This window comes from Myotis yumanensis, unplaced genomic scaffold (assembly GCF_028538775.1).
Source record: "Myotis yumanensis isolate MYYU_CA2020_CCGP unplaced genomic scaffold, mMyoYum1.0.hap1 SCAF_3, whole genome shotgun sequence".
NCBI classification, from domain to species: Eukaryota; Metazoa; Chordata; class Mammalia; order Chiroptera; family Vespertilionidae; genus Myotis; species Myotis yumanensis.
Genome location: NW_027223754.1, coordinates 3,487,463 through 3,506,655, shown reverse-complemented (window position 1 = coordinate 3,506,655; position 19,193 = coordinate 3,487,463). Strand labels below are relative to the sequence as shown.

The following is a 19,193-nucleotide window of genomic DNA, read 5'->3' as shown; positions in this document are numbered from 1 at the left end:
TCAATTCTCATTTAAGATAGTCAAGGAAATTCTAACTGCTTACTTTAAAATGCATTATAGGGAAGGGGGAGGCAGATAATAACCAAAGAACTTATATGCATATATGCATAACCCATGCACACAGACAATAGGGTAGTGAAGGCAGGAACCTAGTGGAGGGGGCAATGAGAGGAAATGGGGGACATCTGTAATACCCTCAATAATAAAGATAAATAATTATAAAAAGAAATAAAAAATAAAATGCGTTATAGGCATCTGGCCAACTCTTTCTTCTCTCCGTGGAAATTTCTGGAACTCAACTTGACTCCTTTTGGCTGCTTTGTGTGTTTTTGGACTGCCTCCTCCGAGATCAATGGATGGAGGCTTTGGTAAATTTCAATTAAGCAACAGAATTCTATTTAATGTGCATGGTCCTCTACCAGCCTCTCACATTTCCTAACTCATTCACAGATTTTATAAGATAAGAAAAAAGACTTGTTTTATCCATTCTATAGGTGAGGAAAGTGTGGCTTATGAAGGTTATACCAGTTAACCACAGCTAATATGTTCTTGCCCTACATTGTAAAATCCAGGCCTTGAGAATCCCCTTGACGTATTGGTAGTGATGAGTAACTTCTATTTAGGAATATAAACATTTTACTAAAGAAAAGTGTGTAATACATTCTAAAGTTAAATAAAAATAATTCATAACGAATTCTTCTGATTTATCATCAATGCTACATATCTGCTATGTATAATTAATGATTTTTAAAATAATACAAATTTGGAGAGAATTCTGGGAAAACTGTGGACCTTTTTTTTAAGGTCTACTACCTAATTGATGAACCGATGCCCCTTTTCATTTAGAATTCTCTCAAAATTATGCATATGCATCCAATTATATGTAGGCCCAGATGAAAACCTGAGAATAACATGAGGCCACTTCTAGGGCTAAAACTCACATTGCTCTCCAAGTTCTAGTCAAAGAAAAATTAATCCCATAAGGAACTCAAATACCCAGACTAATTTAACATCTTTAAGACTCCTGTAGAGCTGACTTAAAGTTTAGGCAAACACAGTAGACCCAATGGGTATTTTAATAGGTGCTAAAAAGGCATCAGAAAAGTATGATTCCTCCTAGATGACTTACTATTTTATATACAAACTAGAGGCCCAGTGCATGAATTCGTGCATGGATGGGGTCCCTCAGCCTCGCCAGCGATTGGGACCAATGGGGGGCCAGCTGGCCTCCCTCCATCAGGTCGATTGGGGGGCCAGCTGGCCAGGGAAAGGGACTACAGGAGGTTGGCCCAGCAGCAAGCTAACCAAGGGCTGATTCCGTGAGGAATAGGGCTCCCTCCTTCCTCCTGTATGGGTCCAGGGTGTGGGTGAACCAGATTCGGGGTTATCAGGGCTCTAGCAGCAAGGTCTGAGTCAGTGCACATCATAGCTACCGCCCATCATCCGGTCATTCTGGTTATTCTGGTCATTCGGTCTTAATGGTCTCCTGGGCTTTTATATATATAGATACCCTTGAGGAAGCTGACATATTGAGACCTTTACTCAAACATTTCTACTCTAGTACAATTTACCTATTTTCCTCTAACCAGCAGATGAGTTAAACTTCTCTGATAGGAATTTTGATTCCAAGCAAGGAGAGCAGAATTTTGGAGAAAAGAGTGGACTTTGTATCTATTAATAGAGAGACATGGTAATTAGCCGTACCTCCGCTACCCTTTCCATTGGCTAATCAGGGTGATATGCAAATTAACTGCCAACCAAGATGGCGGCCGGCAGCCAGGCAGCTTGAAGCGAACAGGAGGCTTGCTTGCTTCAGTGACAGAGGAAGCCAACGTTCCCCACCTGCCTTGCCGGCCTCTGAGCTTGCAGTTTAAGAAACATTGTTACAAATATTGAAGCTAAACAAAACCCCAGAAACCTGCTTTCAGCCAGCCGGGCTTCAGCCAGCAGGACTGCAACATTGTTTCAATTATAGAACAAATGCGGATCCCTGCTTTAAGCCAGGCGGGATCTCAGAGCTGGAGTGAGGAGGACCGCAACAGTGTTACAATTATAGAACCCAAACAAACCAGAAACCTGCTTTCAGCAGCCGAGGACTCAGAGCTGGAGCAAAGCCTCAGAGCTAAAGCTGGCCCAGAATAAAAAAAAAAGAAAAAAAAGGACAGGTTGGGAGCTTTAGTCACCCGCCAGCCTGAAAACGGCCCTCAGCCCCTCACCCAGACTGGCCAGGCACCCCAGTGGGGACCCCCACCCTGATCCAGGACACCCTTCAGAGCAAACCAGCCGGCCCCCACCCATGCACCAGGCCTCTATCCTATATAGTAAAAGGGTAATATACCTCCCAGCACTGGAATCAGCGGAGCAGCGAGGCCTCCCGGCACCAGGATCAGCCTGACAGGGGGTAGCAACCAAACCCCCTGATCGCCCTGCGGCTCTGTGTGTGACAGGGGGCGGGGCCACAACCTCTCTATCCGCCCTGCTCTGTTCATGACAGGGGAAGGCGCCCCAACCCCCTGATCAGCCCTGCTCTGCGCCTGATAAGGGGGAGCTCCCCAACCCCCTGATTGCCCTGTGGCTGTGTGTGTGACAGGGTGCAGTGCCCCAACCCCCTGATCGGTCCTGCTCTGTGTGTAACAGGGTGCGGCACCCCAACCCCTTGATCCGCCCTGCTCTGTGTGTGACAGGGGGCGGTGCCCTAACTCCCCTATCAGCCCTACTCTGTGCATGACACAGGGGAGCTCCTCAACCCCTGATCGGCCCTGCTCTGTGCATGACAAGGGGAAGCTCCCCAACCCCATGATGGGCCCTGCTCTGTGCATGACAGGGGGCAGCGCCCAACCCCCTGATGGGCCCTGCTCTGTGCGTGACAGGGGGCAGCGCCCCAACCCCCTGATTGGCCCTGCTCTGTGCGTGACAGGGTACGGAGCCCCAACCCCCTTGATGGGCCCTGCTCTGTGCGTGACAGGGGGCAGCGCCCCAACCCCCTGATCGGCCCTGCTCTATGCGTGACAGGGGGTGGCGCCGCAACTTCCCTATTGACCCTGTCTTGAGTGTGACAGGGGGCGGCGCCCCAACCCCCCAATCGGCCCTACCCTGAGCGTGACTAGGGGTGGTATCGCAACCTCCCGATCCGCCCTGCTCTGTGCATGACAGGGGGCGATGCCCCAACTCCCCAATCGGCCCTGCTCTGAGCCTGACCAGGGGCTGCACCTAGGGATTGGGCCTGCCCTCTGCCCCCTGGGAGCAGGCCTAAGCCAGCAGGTCATTATCTCCTGAGGGGTCCCAGACTGCGAGAGGGCACAGGCTGGGCTGAGGGACCCCCTCTCCCCTGAGAGTGCACAAATTTTTGTGCACCGGGCCTCTAGTACTAGTATAAAAATCAATAATCAGAAACCTCATTTAAAATGAAATCCAGAGGCTCCAGGAAAGAACTCTCATGCACATGTCACTCAACACACACTACTGACCCCAAGAGGAAGGCATACACCTTACATCTCTGACAGGAAGTGGTACATCACTATCTCAGCAGGAAGCAAAGATTCCCCTAGTCCAGGAACAGGTCAGCCAATGGGAGACTGCCAGAACTCAGCAAATGAGAAACCAGTATACCTCCAATTTTCCATTTCCTCCAATGGACTCTTGGTTTACAGGAGCCCTGCCCCAGTCCACCAAAATGCGTTCCTCTCCTTTGTTTTCCTGAACTTCAAAACAGCACTTCTTTGTTGTTCCTGAATAAACCCATTTTGCTAGAGAAATTTCTGGCCATTTGTTAAGGTCCATAGTAGGCCAACAAAGTCCAGGCTCTTTTTGGCCAGAAGAAATGCAAATGCTTTCAGAATCAGGAAGCAGCTACATAGAGAGCAGTGGGCGCTGAGACTAACTTTTCATGTATTGTTTTTGCACAGTTGTTTGCCAGGCTCCTGCGCTTGTATCAAGAATACTAATGGTGGGGAAAATGAGACATTTTGTGGGGGGCTAGCGATCTGAATCTAGTCACTGCCCCTTTAATTATCTGGTCCTGCAAGACCCGTTGACCCAAAATACTACTCCCATTTTGGAGAGGCCATAAACCATGCCCAGACGGAGTTAACAGAGCTGGTGCCAGGCCAGGCCTTGAGATGTGGTCCCAGTGCCCCATCCCAGCACCTGGGGCTATTTGCAAAGCCCGAGATAGGTCCGGAAGCCCCATTCCATATTTGGGAGACAAAGGGACCTAGAGAATATAAAGAGGGAAAGCCTCCTCCATGTTGGGGCTCAGGATTTGGAGAGAAACAGACTCCCCTGAGTCACTGGACCGGTACATGGGAAATGTCTGGAAATAACTGGGTTTTTCCTGTGCCTCTGGTACTCCCGCATATTTTTTCGGTCTCCTGGTAAACTCTGCAGCACGAAGGCTTAGTTTGGGTGCTGATAACAATGAATTCAAAGTACAATATGTTTTGCTTGATTCCTTACCCTGTTTTTCCCCTCTTGTCCATTTCACTTGGCATGTTTATCCTGATTAACCCAAGCACAAATGACTTGTTTCTCCTCCAAAATCCCATGGTAGAAACTTATAAAACTTGTAACTTTTTAATAGCACTTCCCTCCCTTGGATAGGCTGCATTATGCTATCTAAAATGTGCATATACTCTCCTAATCCGGAGGTTTTGTAAACCTCTCAACTCCTACCCAGTTAATGTTTTATTAGTCTGGGTATATTTACAGACGCTCTTCAACATTACTTGATTTCGTGTCTTCCCTTGGCAACACAGGCAGGCATTTCTAGAGCCTCAAATGGATGATTGGCTCACGCTTGCCCATCGGCCCAGACAACCGCACTACCGCAAAGGTTAGCTCTAACACACATTTAAAATCTTCATCCCCCCCTTTTATCTGTGACCGTGAATAAAGGAACACTCATTCAGAATGGGACCGGGAGGACAAGAGAGGAAAGCACGCCTGCAGGTAGGTACCTTGCATGGTACAGCAGCAAAAGGGGAAGATTTCCTCTCCACCTGGCAACAGGGAGCAACTCCAGGTGTGGCAGCCAATCATCACGAAGCAACTCCAGGTGTGGCAGCCAATCAACAGGGAGCAACTCCAGGTGTGGCAGCCAATCAACAGGAAGCAACGCCAGGTGTGGCAGCCAATCAGCAGCCGCCATGTGCACTGGCACCTTCTCAGGGAGCTTCTGTTCCAAATGACCTCCCTGCAGGTCCTCTTTTCCTCTAAGGAAGAGCCTCCCTGGTCTTCTGGACTTGCCTGTGGGTCTTCAATGCAATTCCCTGCTATCCATCCCCAACACCCTCGGCTGGGCTGGCTGGCCTCTGCCCTTTCCCTTTATCCGGGTTGACTTGGTCAGATGGTTACTTAGGACTCAGGGGTTCGGCCTGCAGGGTTAGGGCCAGGGGAGGCTTTCCGCCCCAGGCGCAGGCGGGCGCTCCCGGCGGCTGCAGGGCATCCTCTGTGCCGCTCGGACCCTCCTTTTCGCCAGGCGGGCGGCGGGCTTTAGGAGGAGAGGCCGTCCCAGGGACCCTCCGGCGGGGGAGCCGCTGGGGTTGGGGTGGGAGAAGCCAAACTGAACGGCTCGTGGGCAGCAGCGCCCGTGCCCTCAGCCACCGCCCCAGGCCCAAGGCCAGGAATCGCGTTCCCGCCCCAACTTTTCATTAAACGGAAAAGCTACAATCAAACTTAAAAAGTTCCTAAAGCCATGCCCCCCCCGGGCTGCGTAATTTCACGTTAACTTTCCCACATGAAGCGCAATCTGCCTTCAACAAGGAGCAGAGCGAGAAGAACCGCAGCGCGTCAGCAGGGAGCGGCCTCCCAGAGCCTCCCGCGGGCAGATATATGTGCGGCGGGAGCGGGTCTCGCGAGACTGCGGAAGCTCCGCCCCCGCCCGGAAGCAGCGGCCCGACAGGTGGGCGGGGCAGGCAGTCACGTGACTCGCGAGCAGCGGCCGCCGGTCCTTCCGCGCCGCCGGGTCCACAGCCATGGCGCGGCGGTGGCTCCTGCTCTGCGCGCAGCTCCTGCTCGGCGCCGCCCTCGCGCGCAGCGCCCGGCCTCTGCCCCTGGTTCTCAACACCTGGCCCTTTCGGAACGCGACCGAAGCAGGTGCGGGGCGGGCGGGCTGTGCTGCGGGCGCGGCCGCCCCGGGAGCGCGGGTCCGGGGGTACCGGCACCGGGCCGCCCGCAGGCTCCCTTCCAGCCGCGCCCCCCGCTGGGGCGCCCCTTGCGCTGTGCCCCGCGCACCGCTGCGCTCGCTCCCTGTGGGGGCCCGCGCCGGCCTGGCCTGCCCCGGGCTGCCGGCGGGGCATCGGGGTCTCGCTCCGTCCCCTCGCCCCGGGCGCCCCTGTTGTTTTCCCTGATTTACATTTATTCCCGGGCTGCCTCCTGTCCGCCTCTCCGCCTCCATTCTAACCCTCCGCCCTCCCAGGAATGCCCTGTTCCCCAGCCCTGCAGACGACTGGTGATTTCCCAAAGAAAGTTCTGTGTACACTTCTACCGCATCAGCTTGGAGGGCGGGAGGAGCACTTGCTACCTGCAGAGCCGGTTCTGGTCTCAGCTGAGGATTAACGCCATCTGCGGAGTTGTCAGAAGTATCAGTGCCTGGGCCCCCACCTCCTAGCAGTGGTTCTCAACCTTCAAATACAGTTCCTCATGTTGTGACCCAACCATAAAGTTATTTTCGTTGCTACTTCATAACTGTCATGTTGCTACTGTTATGAATCGTAATGTAAATATCTGATATGCAGGATGGTCTTAGGCGACCCCTGTGAAAGGGTCGTTTGACCGCCAAAGGGTCGCGACCCACAGGTTGAGAACGGCTGTCTGCTAGAACCAGGGCATCTCTCTCTCTCTCTCTCTCTCTCTCTCTCTCTGTGTGTGTGTGTGTGTGTGTGTGTAAAGCTCCGTAAGTGATTTTCATTTGCAGCCAGGATTGTAGCGAAAGTATTGCCGCCTCCAGGAAGCCCCCCCTGATGTACTGCCCTTGTCATCAGTGCTTGTCCTCTGTACAGACCATTATCTAGCCATTTTCTCACTGCTTTGTGTGTTTCTTTCATTTCAAGACACAATACCCCGGAGTAATTTCAGACCCCGCCTGAGGTTGCTAATAGGACTTCCTGGGGGCAGAATTGGCTCCAGAATTTGGTGAAGCTCAGTTTGGACATTGTAAGCAGTGAATGCATTCATAGAAAATGAGGAAACAGGCCAGTGGAACTAATTCCCAGCGACAATGAGGAAGGAAAGGCAGGGGCCCAGGCAGGGGACAGTTCTGTGTCTGGTGCATACAGCTTCTCAGAATACACTTTGAAGTTGGTATGGCCAGTAGGAATACTTACACTATTTACCCAAAGCAGCACCCACCTTTAAGGAACTTCTTTTTTAAAATTAAAGAAATGGACCATGGAAGACTTGTTTGTTTCCTTTTCAATGCTAAAAGCATGGGCTCTGCAGCCAAAATGGCTACTTTTGAATCCTGGCTTGCTACCTGCTATCCTGTGACCTGGAATAAGTTACTGAACCTCTCTGGGTCTGTTTCCTCCTATTTAAAGTGAGGATAATAATTGTACAGTACTTACCTGGAAAGCTGTGGTGAAGGTTAAGTGAATCTATGTGAAGCCCGCACCGTAATTATATGCTCTTGTGGTATTGTTATTGAGACTTGCTATGGTAGATGCTACCCCAATAAAAGTATTAGTAATACATAGTTTTAATGATCTAATGATACAGACATTTTTAAGGCTTTGATTTAATGAATTTTCACTGTACAGATAATGTTTTTAGCAGCTTTCGTTATAACTTTAAATTGAAGGAGAGGATTTTTTTTTTCTCACACTCAGTAGAAATATATTTTAATAAGTGGGGGGGAAAAAACCCTCTTTTCATCAGTAGCCAAAATCTTTGAATTCTTCACAGTAAGTAGTTGCCTTAATAATTTTGTCTATACCACTGTGTATATCACTCCGATTCCTTTGTCGCATTTGATACACTAATTTAAAAGTTCAGTTGAACTTAGAGATAAATGTGAAAAGTAATTTTAAAAATATGATTTCTCAAAACATTTCTGGTTGGTTGCATTTGGATTGAAACACTCTCTGTTGGCATTTGCTGAGCAGCGTGGAGGGTGTTAATGTGCGGAGGTTCCGCCCTGGATGCCGTGGAGACGGGCTGTGCGGTGTGCGAGCGCGAGCAGTGTGACGGCACCGTGGGCTTTGGGGGAAGCCCCGATGAGTTTGGGGAAACCACGCTGGACGCCATGATCATGGATGGGTAAGGACGCTCCCCAGGACCGAGGCATCTGCACCTTGGCTTCCTGTGCAGCCAACACCATAGTTGACCAGTCTTCCACTGAGAGCAAGATGGGTGCTTACATAAGCTTTGTCACCGGGAACAACCCCTAGCTTGTTACATGGCCTTTCCAAACACGGGGTTTTCCTCTCAATTAAAGCAAAGTCCTATCGATCCTAGAAATACCACATGGAGGAAGGTAGGCTCTGGGACAGGACAGCCCCAAGCTGCAGAACTCTGTCCCTGACCTGGTGAAGAGTCACCCACCGCCATCCACAAATGCTGTGGTTTGTCTGACCTGAAGCCTTGGAATCCCTTCCAAAGCCAGGGGGGACCGGGAGTCTTAGTGCTGTGCGAGTTTGTGGGAAACTGACTTAATTTGTCTGGTTGTGGGAATGTGGGTGAACTTCATGGATGTGCTGTGACTTCTGCATTAGGTGGGCGTTTATTCTTCAGATGACTGTGGCTTAAAGTAAAGCAGTGCTCTGTTAATCTATGAGTCTGTGGAAATGCCGTCATAAATCTCACCGCATTGTTTTCTCTTGCAGCACCACCATGAATGTAGGAGCAGTAGGCGACCTTAGACGAATTAAAAACGCTATCGGCGTGGCACGGAAAGTCCTGGAACACACCACACACACACTTTTAGCGGGAGAGTCAGGTATATTTTCACTCTACTGAAGCGTCTAATCTTCTGTCTGTATCCACTGTGAAAAAAGGACTCAGTATGAAACAGTGGATAAAAGCTGACCCAAGTTCAAATCCCAGCTCTTTTACTTAAAACCTATTTAACATTGGATTCGTTACTTCTAAATTCTCACTTTCTTCACCTTTAAAATAGCACTTTAAAAAGTTAGTGTATTGTCTGTAGATGGGGAATTGCTGGCCTGAAAGAGGACTCGGCACCAGTTCTCTCCCTGAAACACTTTTTAGAGGCCTAAGACCCGGGGAGCATTATTAACGTGAGACGATGGGAACAGACGGAGCTTTGCTATGGCACTCCCAGTTCATACCAAAATCATGCAATCAGAACTAACTTTTAACCATGGATCAGCTCACAGCTCCAACAGGTGGTGTCCAGTTTTGTTGAAAACTACCCGACAGGCGAAGGGTCTGGTCTCCGTGGGCTCCCGTTATCCCTCCAGTGTCTCCAAGCTTTCCCACCCTGCCCTAGTTAGAGCAATAGGATTCTTCACTGGTGGGAGGCGTGCCTGCTTTTCTGGAACGTGGAAGAAGGGAGGCTGTGGGGAAAGGGAGGGAGGAAAGGACAACCGTCATAGCACATACCCCAACGGCCTCAAACAGATCGCTTTTGGGAAGGACACACAGAAACTGAGTCGAGAAACTGATGCCCTTAAAATTGTTCGTGTCTGATGGCTCCTGTGTGTACTCTGGGATGGTGTACCCCACGGAGGAGACGGCTGAAGTACAGCACTTCCCGCACATAGATTTTATTTAGAAGACGATCATTAACTGACTGACATTTTTCTCTTCTCTCCAATCCCCAGCCACCAAGTTTGCGGAGAGTATGGGCTTTGTCAACGAGGATTTGTCTACCGCTACGTCTCGGGCGCTGCATGCAGATTGGCTTGCTCGGAATTGCCAGCCCAATTATTGGAGGGTGTGTACACATACGCGTGAAAAGTAAATGTTTTCACAATATGAAGTGACCTCCCTTCTGCTCTCTGTTGTCTACCTGGTGCCTAAGGCGATGGTTAGCACCCTGGTTACACTCTGGAACCGATGGATGATTTAAGTTTTTAAGTTGACTCCCGGCTTCGGTGTTTCCGAAAGCCTCCTTGCTGAGTGTCCTCAGGAGAGAGCGGAATAGTTGTCAGGCTTGGAAGGTCCCCTTATGGGGAGAGGGGCCTGCCTCGGTCGGAACGGCTCTGCTTGTATTTCCTTAGAACAACAGGTTCCAAGTCTAAAACATCAAAGTTTGGAAACCATTGGTCTAAAGTATCCCTTAGCTTGTATCCCTGTGCCGTTCCCCAGGATCTCGCCCTAGTGGGACTGGAGGCTCTAGACCAGTGGTTCTCAACCTTGTGGCCCTTTAAATACAGTTCCTCATGTTGTGACCCAACCATAAAATTATTTTTGTTGCTACTTCATAACTGTAATGTTGCTACTGTTATGAATTGTAATGTAAATATCTGATATGCAGGTTGGTCTTAGGTGACCCCTGTGAAAGGGTCGTTCGACCGCCAAAGGGGTCTCGACCCACAGGTTGAGAACCGCTGCTCTAGCCTTTTAGATATCTAGTATGTCACTCGTGGGGTACTTGATCTGTCCACTGTGGGGCTCGGAGCCTAGGGCAGTCTGACTTTGCCATTCGGGGTTTTACTGTGGGCTGTCGCAGTCGCTCATCTGTCTCTTCCCCAAATCCTAATTACCTCTGAGGGTCCCAGGAGTGTCTGGGTTAGTGCTTGAAAGAGGCCGCTGTGTAAAACCAGGTCAGGGGGCCCTGAGCACACTCATGATATGACATGAGAAGTCTGCTTCTCACTGTAATGCTAATCCATGTGTTCCACCTAACTATGAATTTGGGTTATTTTCTTGAGCCTTTGAGATTCATAAAGGAATCAGGGAGTAAAATTTAGACTATGTTCACTTGAACCTGGCTTTGAAAGAAAGATGGTTTTAAAATTGAGTTTGCTTTGAATTGATAATTCTTCTTTGGCCCAGGGAACAAATCATGAAATTTAGAGGTCAGGTTGCAGACCTAATTCTGTTGAGGATTAATATCAAACACAAAGTCTTCACTTAATGTCTGCCATTATGCTGAGAATTTTAGGCACATAAAGAGAAAAGCCGGGGATCTTTTCCAGAATGAGTAGATTTTTCCCCCACATGTGTAAGTCTGAGACCAGGAGGTACTCAGTAAAATTATATCCATCTGTTCACAGAAGGCTCAGTTAATCTTCGGCTTTTAATTCTTATCTTTCACGTACCAGATGTCTTTTTGAATTCTTGCTTAAGTTCGTGATTGTACGTAACTACTTGCCGATTTCTAAAATCGCCCTTTCTAAGAAATAAAACTTAAATCTTGTTTACAGAATGTTATCCCAGATGCTTCAAAATACTGTGGACCTTACAAGCCACCCAGTATCTTAAAGCAGGATGGTTCTGCGTATGGAGAGACAGGAGCTCATTATGGTCATGACACTATCGGTAATTTGCCTTTGATACAGTTTTTGTGGTTATAGTTAAGCCATTTTTAATTGCCTTTCTGTGATTCTTAACTTTTTCATCCTATTCATGTGGCAGAAGGTGGTTTTGATTGTTTTAACTGGCAAGTTAGACTTTAAAGATATGTACCTACATACAGCGCACGCGCACACACACACACACACATACACACACACGCATTCTTTCCTTAGCATCTGTACACATTTTGACACGTTACCTTATACACGGCCCTAATATCTAATGACTATTCACTTGTGGCTTTTTAATGTTTATTTCTGTTTAGCTCTGTAATAATTTGACATTTGCCACATTCACGTGATCTTTCCAGGCTATGATGTTGAAAAATTCTATTAGTATGTGTCAGTGATTTTCTCTGGAATGACCTTTGAGAAAGCCTTGAAAAGTAACTAAGGAAACTGAAGAATAAGAATATGGGGTGTCCACCAGATGATGCTGTGAAACCAGCTCATTAAAAAGCACAAGTTATAGTTGGTATCATCTGCAGTATTCCCAAATGTCCTATTTTCTTCTACCTGAAATTCACGAAAGAGGAAATTTACATCACCAACTATTCAATTATTTGGTTATATTTGAGGTAAACTTTATAGTTGATACCTACAAAGAATTTTTTGTTTTAACTCCAGGCATGGTTGCAATCCATAAGACGGGACACACTGCTGCCGGTACATCTACTAATGGTATAAAATTCAAAATACATGGGTCAGTGTTTCTAAGAGTACAGCTCTCACAAGTATACACTGAGTACAAACCCCTATGTGCTTGCTGCTTTGGGAGGTGCAGAAGCAAAGCATAGCCTTACCTTCATGGCTGAGATGAACAGTTGTGCCAAGTGCCAAAGGAGAGGGAGGCCCTGGGTGCTTGAGAGTTGGGGGCTAGAGGGTGAGTCGATTAGGCTGGGTAGTCAGGGAGGCCAGTAGGGAGATGCTGGGAGCTGAGCCTGAGGAAGGGAAGGGAGGGGACGTCCAGGTGAAGGCACTGACAGGGCCAGAGTCCTTCACACAGTGCAGAGCCCCCACTGGCTGGAAGGGAAACTGCGTAATGTCGGGGCAGGGGAGGAAGACGAGTCAGATTTCAAGGGGTCTTAAGTGGGTGCAGGATTTTTGGATTTTTTTTCAGAGTAATAGAAAAGCATTGACGGGTTATGACAAGGAAACACTTCGATACAGTTTGGGCACATTAGCTAGAAAGCAGAAGTCGATAGTAGGTGAGGAAAATGAATGTGAACCTGTTGAGGTAATTCAGAAAGTAGATGACCAAGGATGGGAATAGTGGAATAGTCACTATAAGTCTGTGCCATCTTGATAAATAAGCTGGTATCTAATTCTTAGAGAATTAATGGAGGTTTGTGGAAATCCAAGTTGAAACTTATGAAAATCCTTTTCTCTGTGTTCTGACAAAGAAATTACTTAAAACAGTTATCCGTGGCTAAGTGGAAATATCTGCCATTATTGAAACAGCTCATAAAGTAATTTCATTTTTCCACTGATTTCCGGTCCCAAATCACTATGCTGTGTCCTCCCACAGTCGAATCGGAGATTCTCCAGTTCCCGGAGCCGGCGCCTATGCTGACGACACTGCCGGGGCTGCCGCGGCCACTGGGGATGGGGACATCCTGATGCGCTTCCTGCCCAGGTGCGACTTCCACCTATGTGACTTTCTGACACCCTTCCAGGAGAATTGTCTATCAAGGTGGATCGTAACTGTTCCTGCCACGTAACCTGAATGTGCGTTCAGGAGCTTCTGAGAAAGTCTGCTCACAGCCCTGTCCCTGTCTCGTTGATAGCATAGTCACTCAAACTAAGTAACCCTGGTCCTCTCGAAATAAAATAATATTTCTCACTCGACTTCACAGATGAGGATACTTATGATCCATGTAAATGATGTAAGGCCATCAGTACAGGAGCTGTGGTAACTGATGATAAGTCAGAAATGCAGTCGCTGTGTCCAACCCCTGGAATATAATCATGATCAGGTGCTTCACACAGGCCTAGTGTTTTTCCTATTGATCGTGGCCTGTTTCTTAAAGATGACCTCTGTCCTTTGTGACCTCCAGCTGTTATTACTGAGTAACAGTTACTCCAAAATAATAGTCCTCCGAACCTGAGGGGCGGATGAATTGACAGGCATCGTATCAAGGTCTGCATGCGTTTTCTGCTGCTGCCACCACCTGTTAATTTATTCTGTCAAACTTGACAATTTTGATAGTTTTAGATTCCTCAGTTAAAGTAACTAAAGTTAGAGTTAGTTTAATTTTTGATTCTCAAGTGTTACCTCTGTTTCAATCAGCTACCAAGCTGTCGAATACATGAGAGGAGGAGAAAGTCCCACCACAGCTTGCCAGAAAGTGATTTCAAGAATCCAGAAGTATTTTCCAAAGTTCTTTGGGGCTGTCATATGTGCGAATGTGACCGGAAGTTATGGTGAGTCGTATTTGGGATTTGTCTTTGTGTGAACTTATGAATGTTGATGAAAACATACCCTTTTTTAAAAAATATATTTTATTGATTTTTTACAGAGAGGAAGGGAGAGGGATAGAGAGTCAGAAACATCGATGAGAGAGAAACATCGATCAGCTGCCTCCTGCACACCCCCCACTGGGGATGTGCCTGCAACCAAGGTACATGCCCTCGACCGGAATCGAACCTGGGACCTTTCAGTCTGCAGGCCGATGCTCTACCCACTGAGCCAAACCAGCTACGGCAAAACATACCCTTTTGAACATCCAGATGTATATTATTCCTAGACAATGGAAATGGAGGATGTTGAGTAGGCACTGGGCGAATGTTCACCGAGGATCTGTCAGGACCCACAGTGTTAGCAGCACACGTGGGCCCTGCTGCGGCTGACGGGGCTGCGATGCCGTCTTCGCTCTCAGTCCTCTGCCCTCTGCCCTGAGTGCCTTTCTGCTCAGTCCGTGCTGAGATGGGCCAATCGAGTCCGATGCTGTTGTTAACTAGAAATAGAAAGGGGTAACTTATCTTCGCTGCTTCTTCCCCATTCATGATTTAAATGTCCAAGTCATTTAGATCTTCTTGGGGCGCCGCGGTACAAAACGTATTAGTAATTAGTAAGCCTAAGAAGTTAGCGGAGCTACTTTTGTACTGAGCAGGTCCTTTGCTTCATTTAAGTTCTGTAGGAGCCTCGCGCGGTTTCAAAGCGTTTCAGGATCAGCCGCCGAGGCTTCTCATTAGTGCGTTTCCCGATGGGGAAGATACACAGCTGACTGATCAATATGACTTATTAGGTTAGACTGCTTATTACTGAGCTTTGATCTTTTACTTCCCACAGTTCTGTATTTGAAAAACGTGTTTGAAGAATTCCTTACTCTTTTCTTAAGTACTGAGATAAAAAAGTCAATATAACTTATGGGAGGGAAAGGCTTTATGTATAAAGTAAGTCAGTTTCATTGATTTCCTCTTAAAAAGTAAACCTTAAAAGGCTCAGAGTTGGATTTAATAGGATGTAAAATGATGATGATATAATAATGGCTGAATTTAAAATTGTAGGTGATAATTATATAATTGTAGATGAGTCTAGTCCAGTGGTTCTCAACCTTCTGGCCCTTTAAGTACAGTTCCTCATGTTGTGACCCAACCATAAAATTATTTTCGTTGCTACTTCATAACTGTAACGTTGCTACTGTTATGAATCATAATGTAAATATCTGATATGCAGGATGGTCTTAGGCGACCCCTGTGAAAGGGTCATTCGACCCCCAAAGGGGTCTCGACCCACAGGTTGAGAACCGCTGGTCTAGTCCCTTATAGTGAAAGTGATGGCATTAGGGGGACACCCTCCACATGTCTGTGCACAGGTACGTAGGGCGGCTGGAAGCCACGTCAGTGAGATGAACTTGATTAGATCAGAGTGTCTTGACCAACAATTCTGCACTTTCTATGGGAACAGAAGAGCAGGAAAGAACAGGGAGCCTGGGGGGGCGGGTTCTGGGTGAAAGATGGGCACGTGCTAGTGGCTGGGGGAATAAAATGTTTAGATACCCTGAAAAATACTTTTTTTTTGCTAAGGAAAGAATATGGAAACAGTAAATAATAGTAGCATTTTTATAGAGCAGAAAAACAGCCTATATTCTGGGGTTCAAAGAGATGGCTCACCCACCGGTCCTTCCTCAGGGACTGTCGATCTGGGCACTGAGGCAGACGATGCAGCATCCCTCCGCGCGGCCTAGTCGGACAGCAGGCGGTGTCTGTGTCCATGGTAAACAGGACCATCCAGTAACCAGGCGACGTTCTCTTTTCTCGGCCACAGGTGCTGCTTGCAATAAACTGCCAGCGTTCACTCAGTTTAGGTTCATGGTTTATAATTCTCTCACGGAGCAGCCCGTGGAGGAGACAGTGGACTGCATCTGAGCCACTTCTGTGTCAGCACCTGGATTTGGAGGAGAGAGAAGCAAAGGCCGGAGGTGACTCGCCGTCGCTGCGCAGTGGGCGCCTGTTCTAAGTTCTCTGCAAAATAAGCACCAGAATAAATGTTTGTGAAGCTGCCCCTTCACTGTCCACGTGTGAAATTGTTGGTCTCCCTGTATTGAAGCTTTGTGTATTTCCTGAAAATGGATGTGCACCTGTGCGTATCTTTTATATGTTTACATTGTGGGTGATATTTGGATTTCTACTCAGTGGGTTAAGGCACTGTTACTTTGAGGATTTCTTTCCATAGTGATATCTTAAAGCCCTAAGAAATCGTCTATATTTGGAGACTTAAAATAATTAGATAATCCACGTTTTTTAGACCCAAAGGAGAAAGTAAGGGTGAGGCCAAGCATGATGAGTCCGGATTGGATTTCAGTGTGGCCCAGCCACGTGTCTCTTCCGACAGAGTTTCAGTTTTGCAGAGTCTCCTCGCCAGTCTGAAGAGGAAAGGATGCGGGTAGTAATGAAGGCGCTTTTGCTTGGCGCGTGTTGAAAAGTCCAGCCATCTTCTGGCGAGCAGTCCTGCTGGTCTGCTCCTCTGACAGGTGCTCGGTGCGGGCAGGTTCTCCGGGTGGGAAGGTCCCCTAGCCACAGAAATCTCTGCTCTTTCAGCTGCTAAGATTTACTACAGTAATTCCTTCTGAAAACGATTTAGGGAATGTGACCTCGCCCGTGGTTTCACTAATCTCCTGTGCTGAGGTCGGTGTTTGCAATTAGAAATAAGGCGTCTAGCTCGGTCTGGTTTCCCTAAGCGCCGGTCCCTGTCCGGCCGGTAACTACAGAGGTGTGTGTGTGCTTTCTCAGCATCTCTGTTCCTTCAAAGTCATTACCTTTCCCATCCGCAGTCGGTCAGGAAGCCGTATGTCCAATATTGTCCTCAGGTGTCGGTGTATCTGTTACGTTTTTTCCTTTACTCATCATGATATTTAATGTTTTTCTCATGTAGGGCTAGGAAGCTGTAGTTTTGAGGATGCTGTTAGCTCTCTTGTTCTCAGGTCATGCTGTGTCTCACTGCCTGGGAGCCCTCTACTCCATCCCCAGTCAGATTCTTCATGAATGAGAACTTGAAAGCTGGAATTAGCAGCTACTAATGGTTGCCCGCAAACTAATCCTATATCATAAAAGCCTAATATGATAAGTGTCCGGTCGTCTGTTCAAGCACTCAAAGCGTAATATGCTAATGATATGCTAAGGCCGCTCAACAGCTCACTATGATGTGCACTGACCACCAGAGGACAGACGCTCCGACTGGTAGGTGAGCTTGCTGCTGGGGTCCAGCTGATCGGGACTGAGCGAGACGGGCCAGACACGCCCTGGAGCCCTCCCGCGGTCCCTCCCCAGCTGGCCAACCTCCAGTATCTCTCCCTGGCCCCGATCATGTAGATGCTTTTTCTTTTTTCTTTCACTAGATAAAAAATGTTCTTTTTTCACTTTGCCTACTAAGGGAAAATTAAGTTGTCCCAGCAGCCCTGGCCAGGTAGCTCATTTGGTTAAAGCATCATTCCAATATGCCAGGTTGTGGGTTTGATCCTCGGTCAGGGCACATACAAGAATCAACAAATTAGTGTATCAATAAGTGGAACAAAAAATTTATGTTTCTCTCTCTCATCAATTTAAAAAATAAAATACATTGCCCTAGCCCCGTGGTCGGCAAACTTCGGCTCTCGAGCCACATGTGGATCTTTGGCCCCTTGAGTGTGGCTCTTCCTAAGCCTTAGGAGTACCCTAATCAAGTTAATAACAGTGTACCTACCTATATAGTTTAAGTTTAAAATATTTGGCTCTCAAAAGAAATTTCAATCGTTGTACTGTTGATATTTGGCTCTGTTGACTAATGAATTTGCCGACCACTGCCCTATCCCACAGATAGATTAACCAACTTTAAGAGATTCATACAGCTTCAACATTGTCACCTAAATATATGTATTCACACAGTGCATGCCATCTGATTCAGTTCTCACCTCTTTCCAGCTCATGCCTTCCAGCTGGAACACTAGGCTTTAGTTTGAGCATTATCTTAACTCAGTTTAACAGCAACACTTAGGGAAAGGCAGTGACTCTGGTATCAGCAATAGCAAACTTTCTTTATTATCACCTCCAGAGACAAACTTCACTCAAGGGTTTCGGATTTTTTAGCACAATAGGCAAAAAGGAAAAACCTTTACCACAAATTATGTAATAAAAAATTTGGTAATTTTACCCTGGCCAGGTGATTCAGTTAGTTGGAGCATCATCCCATACACCAAAAGGTTTCAGGTTCGATTCCCAGTCAGGGCACATACCCAGGTTGCAGGTTCAGTCCCCAGTCAGGGCTCCTACAGGAGGCAGCCGATTGATGTTTCTCCTCTCTCGCTCGCTCTCTACCCCCCTCCTCTCTCTGAAATCAATAAAAACAAAGCCTTGGGTAAGGATTAAAAAAAGAAGAATTTGGTAAATTCATGTTCTTATATATCCCTAGAACAAGATTTTCAATCACTTGACTTTACATGGGGCAGAATGACTCCGTATGGGTGGAGTCATGTTTTACTACCCCCATGTAAGCCATGGAGTCCTAAACCCTGTTCAGCCAGCAGCTGCGGCTCCGCCCCCGCTGCCCCTGGTGGGACTGCTCTTCCCGGCCCCCGGGATTTGGTGCAGCCACACGACTGGCTCTCATAGGAGTTTTAAGCAGAGTGAAGGGTGTGAGACCTTCCTGGGCTTTCATTTTCCGAGCATGACTACCACGTGATGTGAATGCCCCATCCACCCGAGTCCCCACGTGACCATAACGAGTGGACCCCTGACAGTGCACAGTGGACACAGGCTGTAAATAAGCCCGTATTATTGTGAGCACCGGCACAGGCTGCCCTGTCCTGATTGATGTACCAAATACGCGCAATAGTTTAAAAGTTTGTGGAGGTCATTGACCTAATGACAATGGACTCTCTGAAGAACAAAAGGAATTAAAAAAAAAACAGGCAAAGAGACCTAGAAAGATACTGGTTAGAAATGAACCCAAGGGCCGAAACCGGTTTGGCTCAGTGGATAGAGCGTCGGCCTGTGGACTGAAAGGTCCCAGGTTCGATTCCGGTCAAGGGCATGTACCTGGGTTGCGGGCACATCCCCAGTGGGAGATGTGCAGGAGGCAGCTGATCGATGTTTCTCTCTCATCGATGTTTCTAACTCTCTATCTCTCTCCCGTCCTCTCTGTAAAAAGTCAATAAAATATATTTTTTAAAAAAAGAAAGAAATGAACCCAAGGGTAAAGGTATCACTGGGTAGGAAAGTTAAGGGTGCTGGAGGAGT

General features: G+C 47.7%; 1 protein-coding gene across 1 annotated transcript; it reads left to right on the top strand.

Moving 5' to 3' along the window:
• Window positions 1–5,950: 5,950 nt before the first annotated feature.
• On the top strand, window positions 5,951–15,984 carry AGA (aspartylglucosaminidase). The gene is made up of 9 exons (XM_070408128.1): window positions 5,951–6,093; window positions 8,100–8,253; window positions 8,820–8,932; window positions 9,780–9,892; window positions 11,328–11,442; window positions 12,105–12,180; window positions 13,006–13,113; window positions 13,768–13,901; window positions 15,748–15,984. The coding sequence occupies exons 1-9, from the start codon at window positions 5,973–5,975 to the stop codon at window positions 15,846–15,848; spliced, it is 1,035 nt and encodes a 344-aa protein (XP_070264229.1). The 5' UTR covers window positions 5,951–5,972; the 3' UTR covers window positions 15,849–15,984.
• Window positions 15,985–19,193: the final 3,209 nt, after the last annotated feature.

Excerpts from the sequence above, each read along its gene's own strand:
- AGA (XM_070408128.1), top strand. The coding sequence starts at position 5,973 with ATGGCGCGGCGGTGGCTCCTGCTCTGCGCGCAGCTCCTGCTCGGCGCC. Across the intron at positions 8,254-8,819 it reads GACGCCATGATCATGGATGG|CACCACCATGAATGTAGGAG; the intron begins GTAAGGACGCTC and ends TTTCTCTTGCAG. Across the intron at positions 12,181-13,005 it reads ATAAAATTCAAAATACATGG|TCGAATCGGAGATTCTCCAG; the intron begins GTCAGTGTTTCT and ends GTCCTCCCACAG.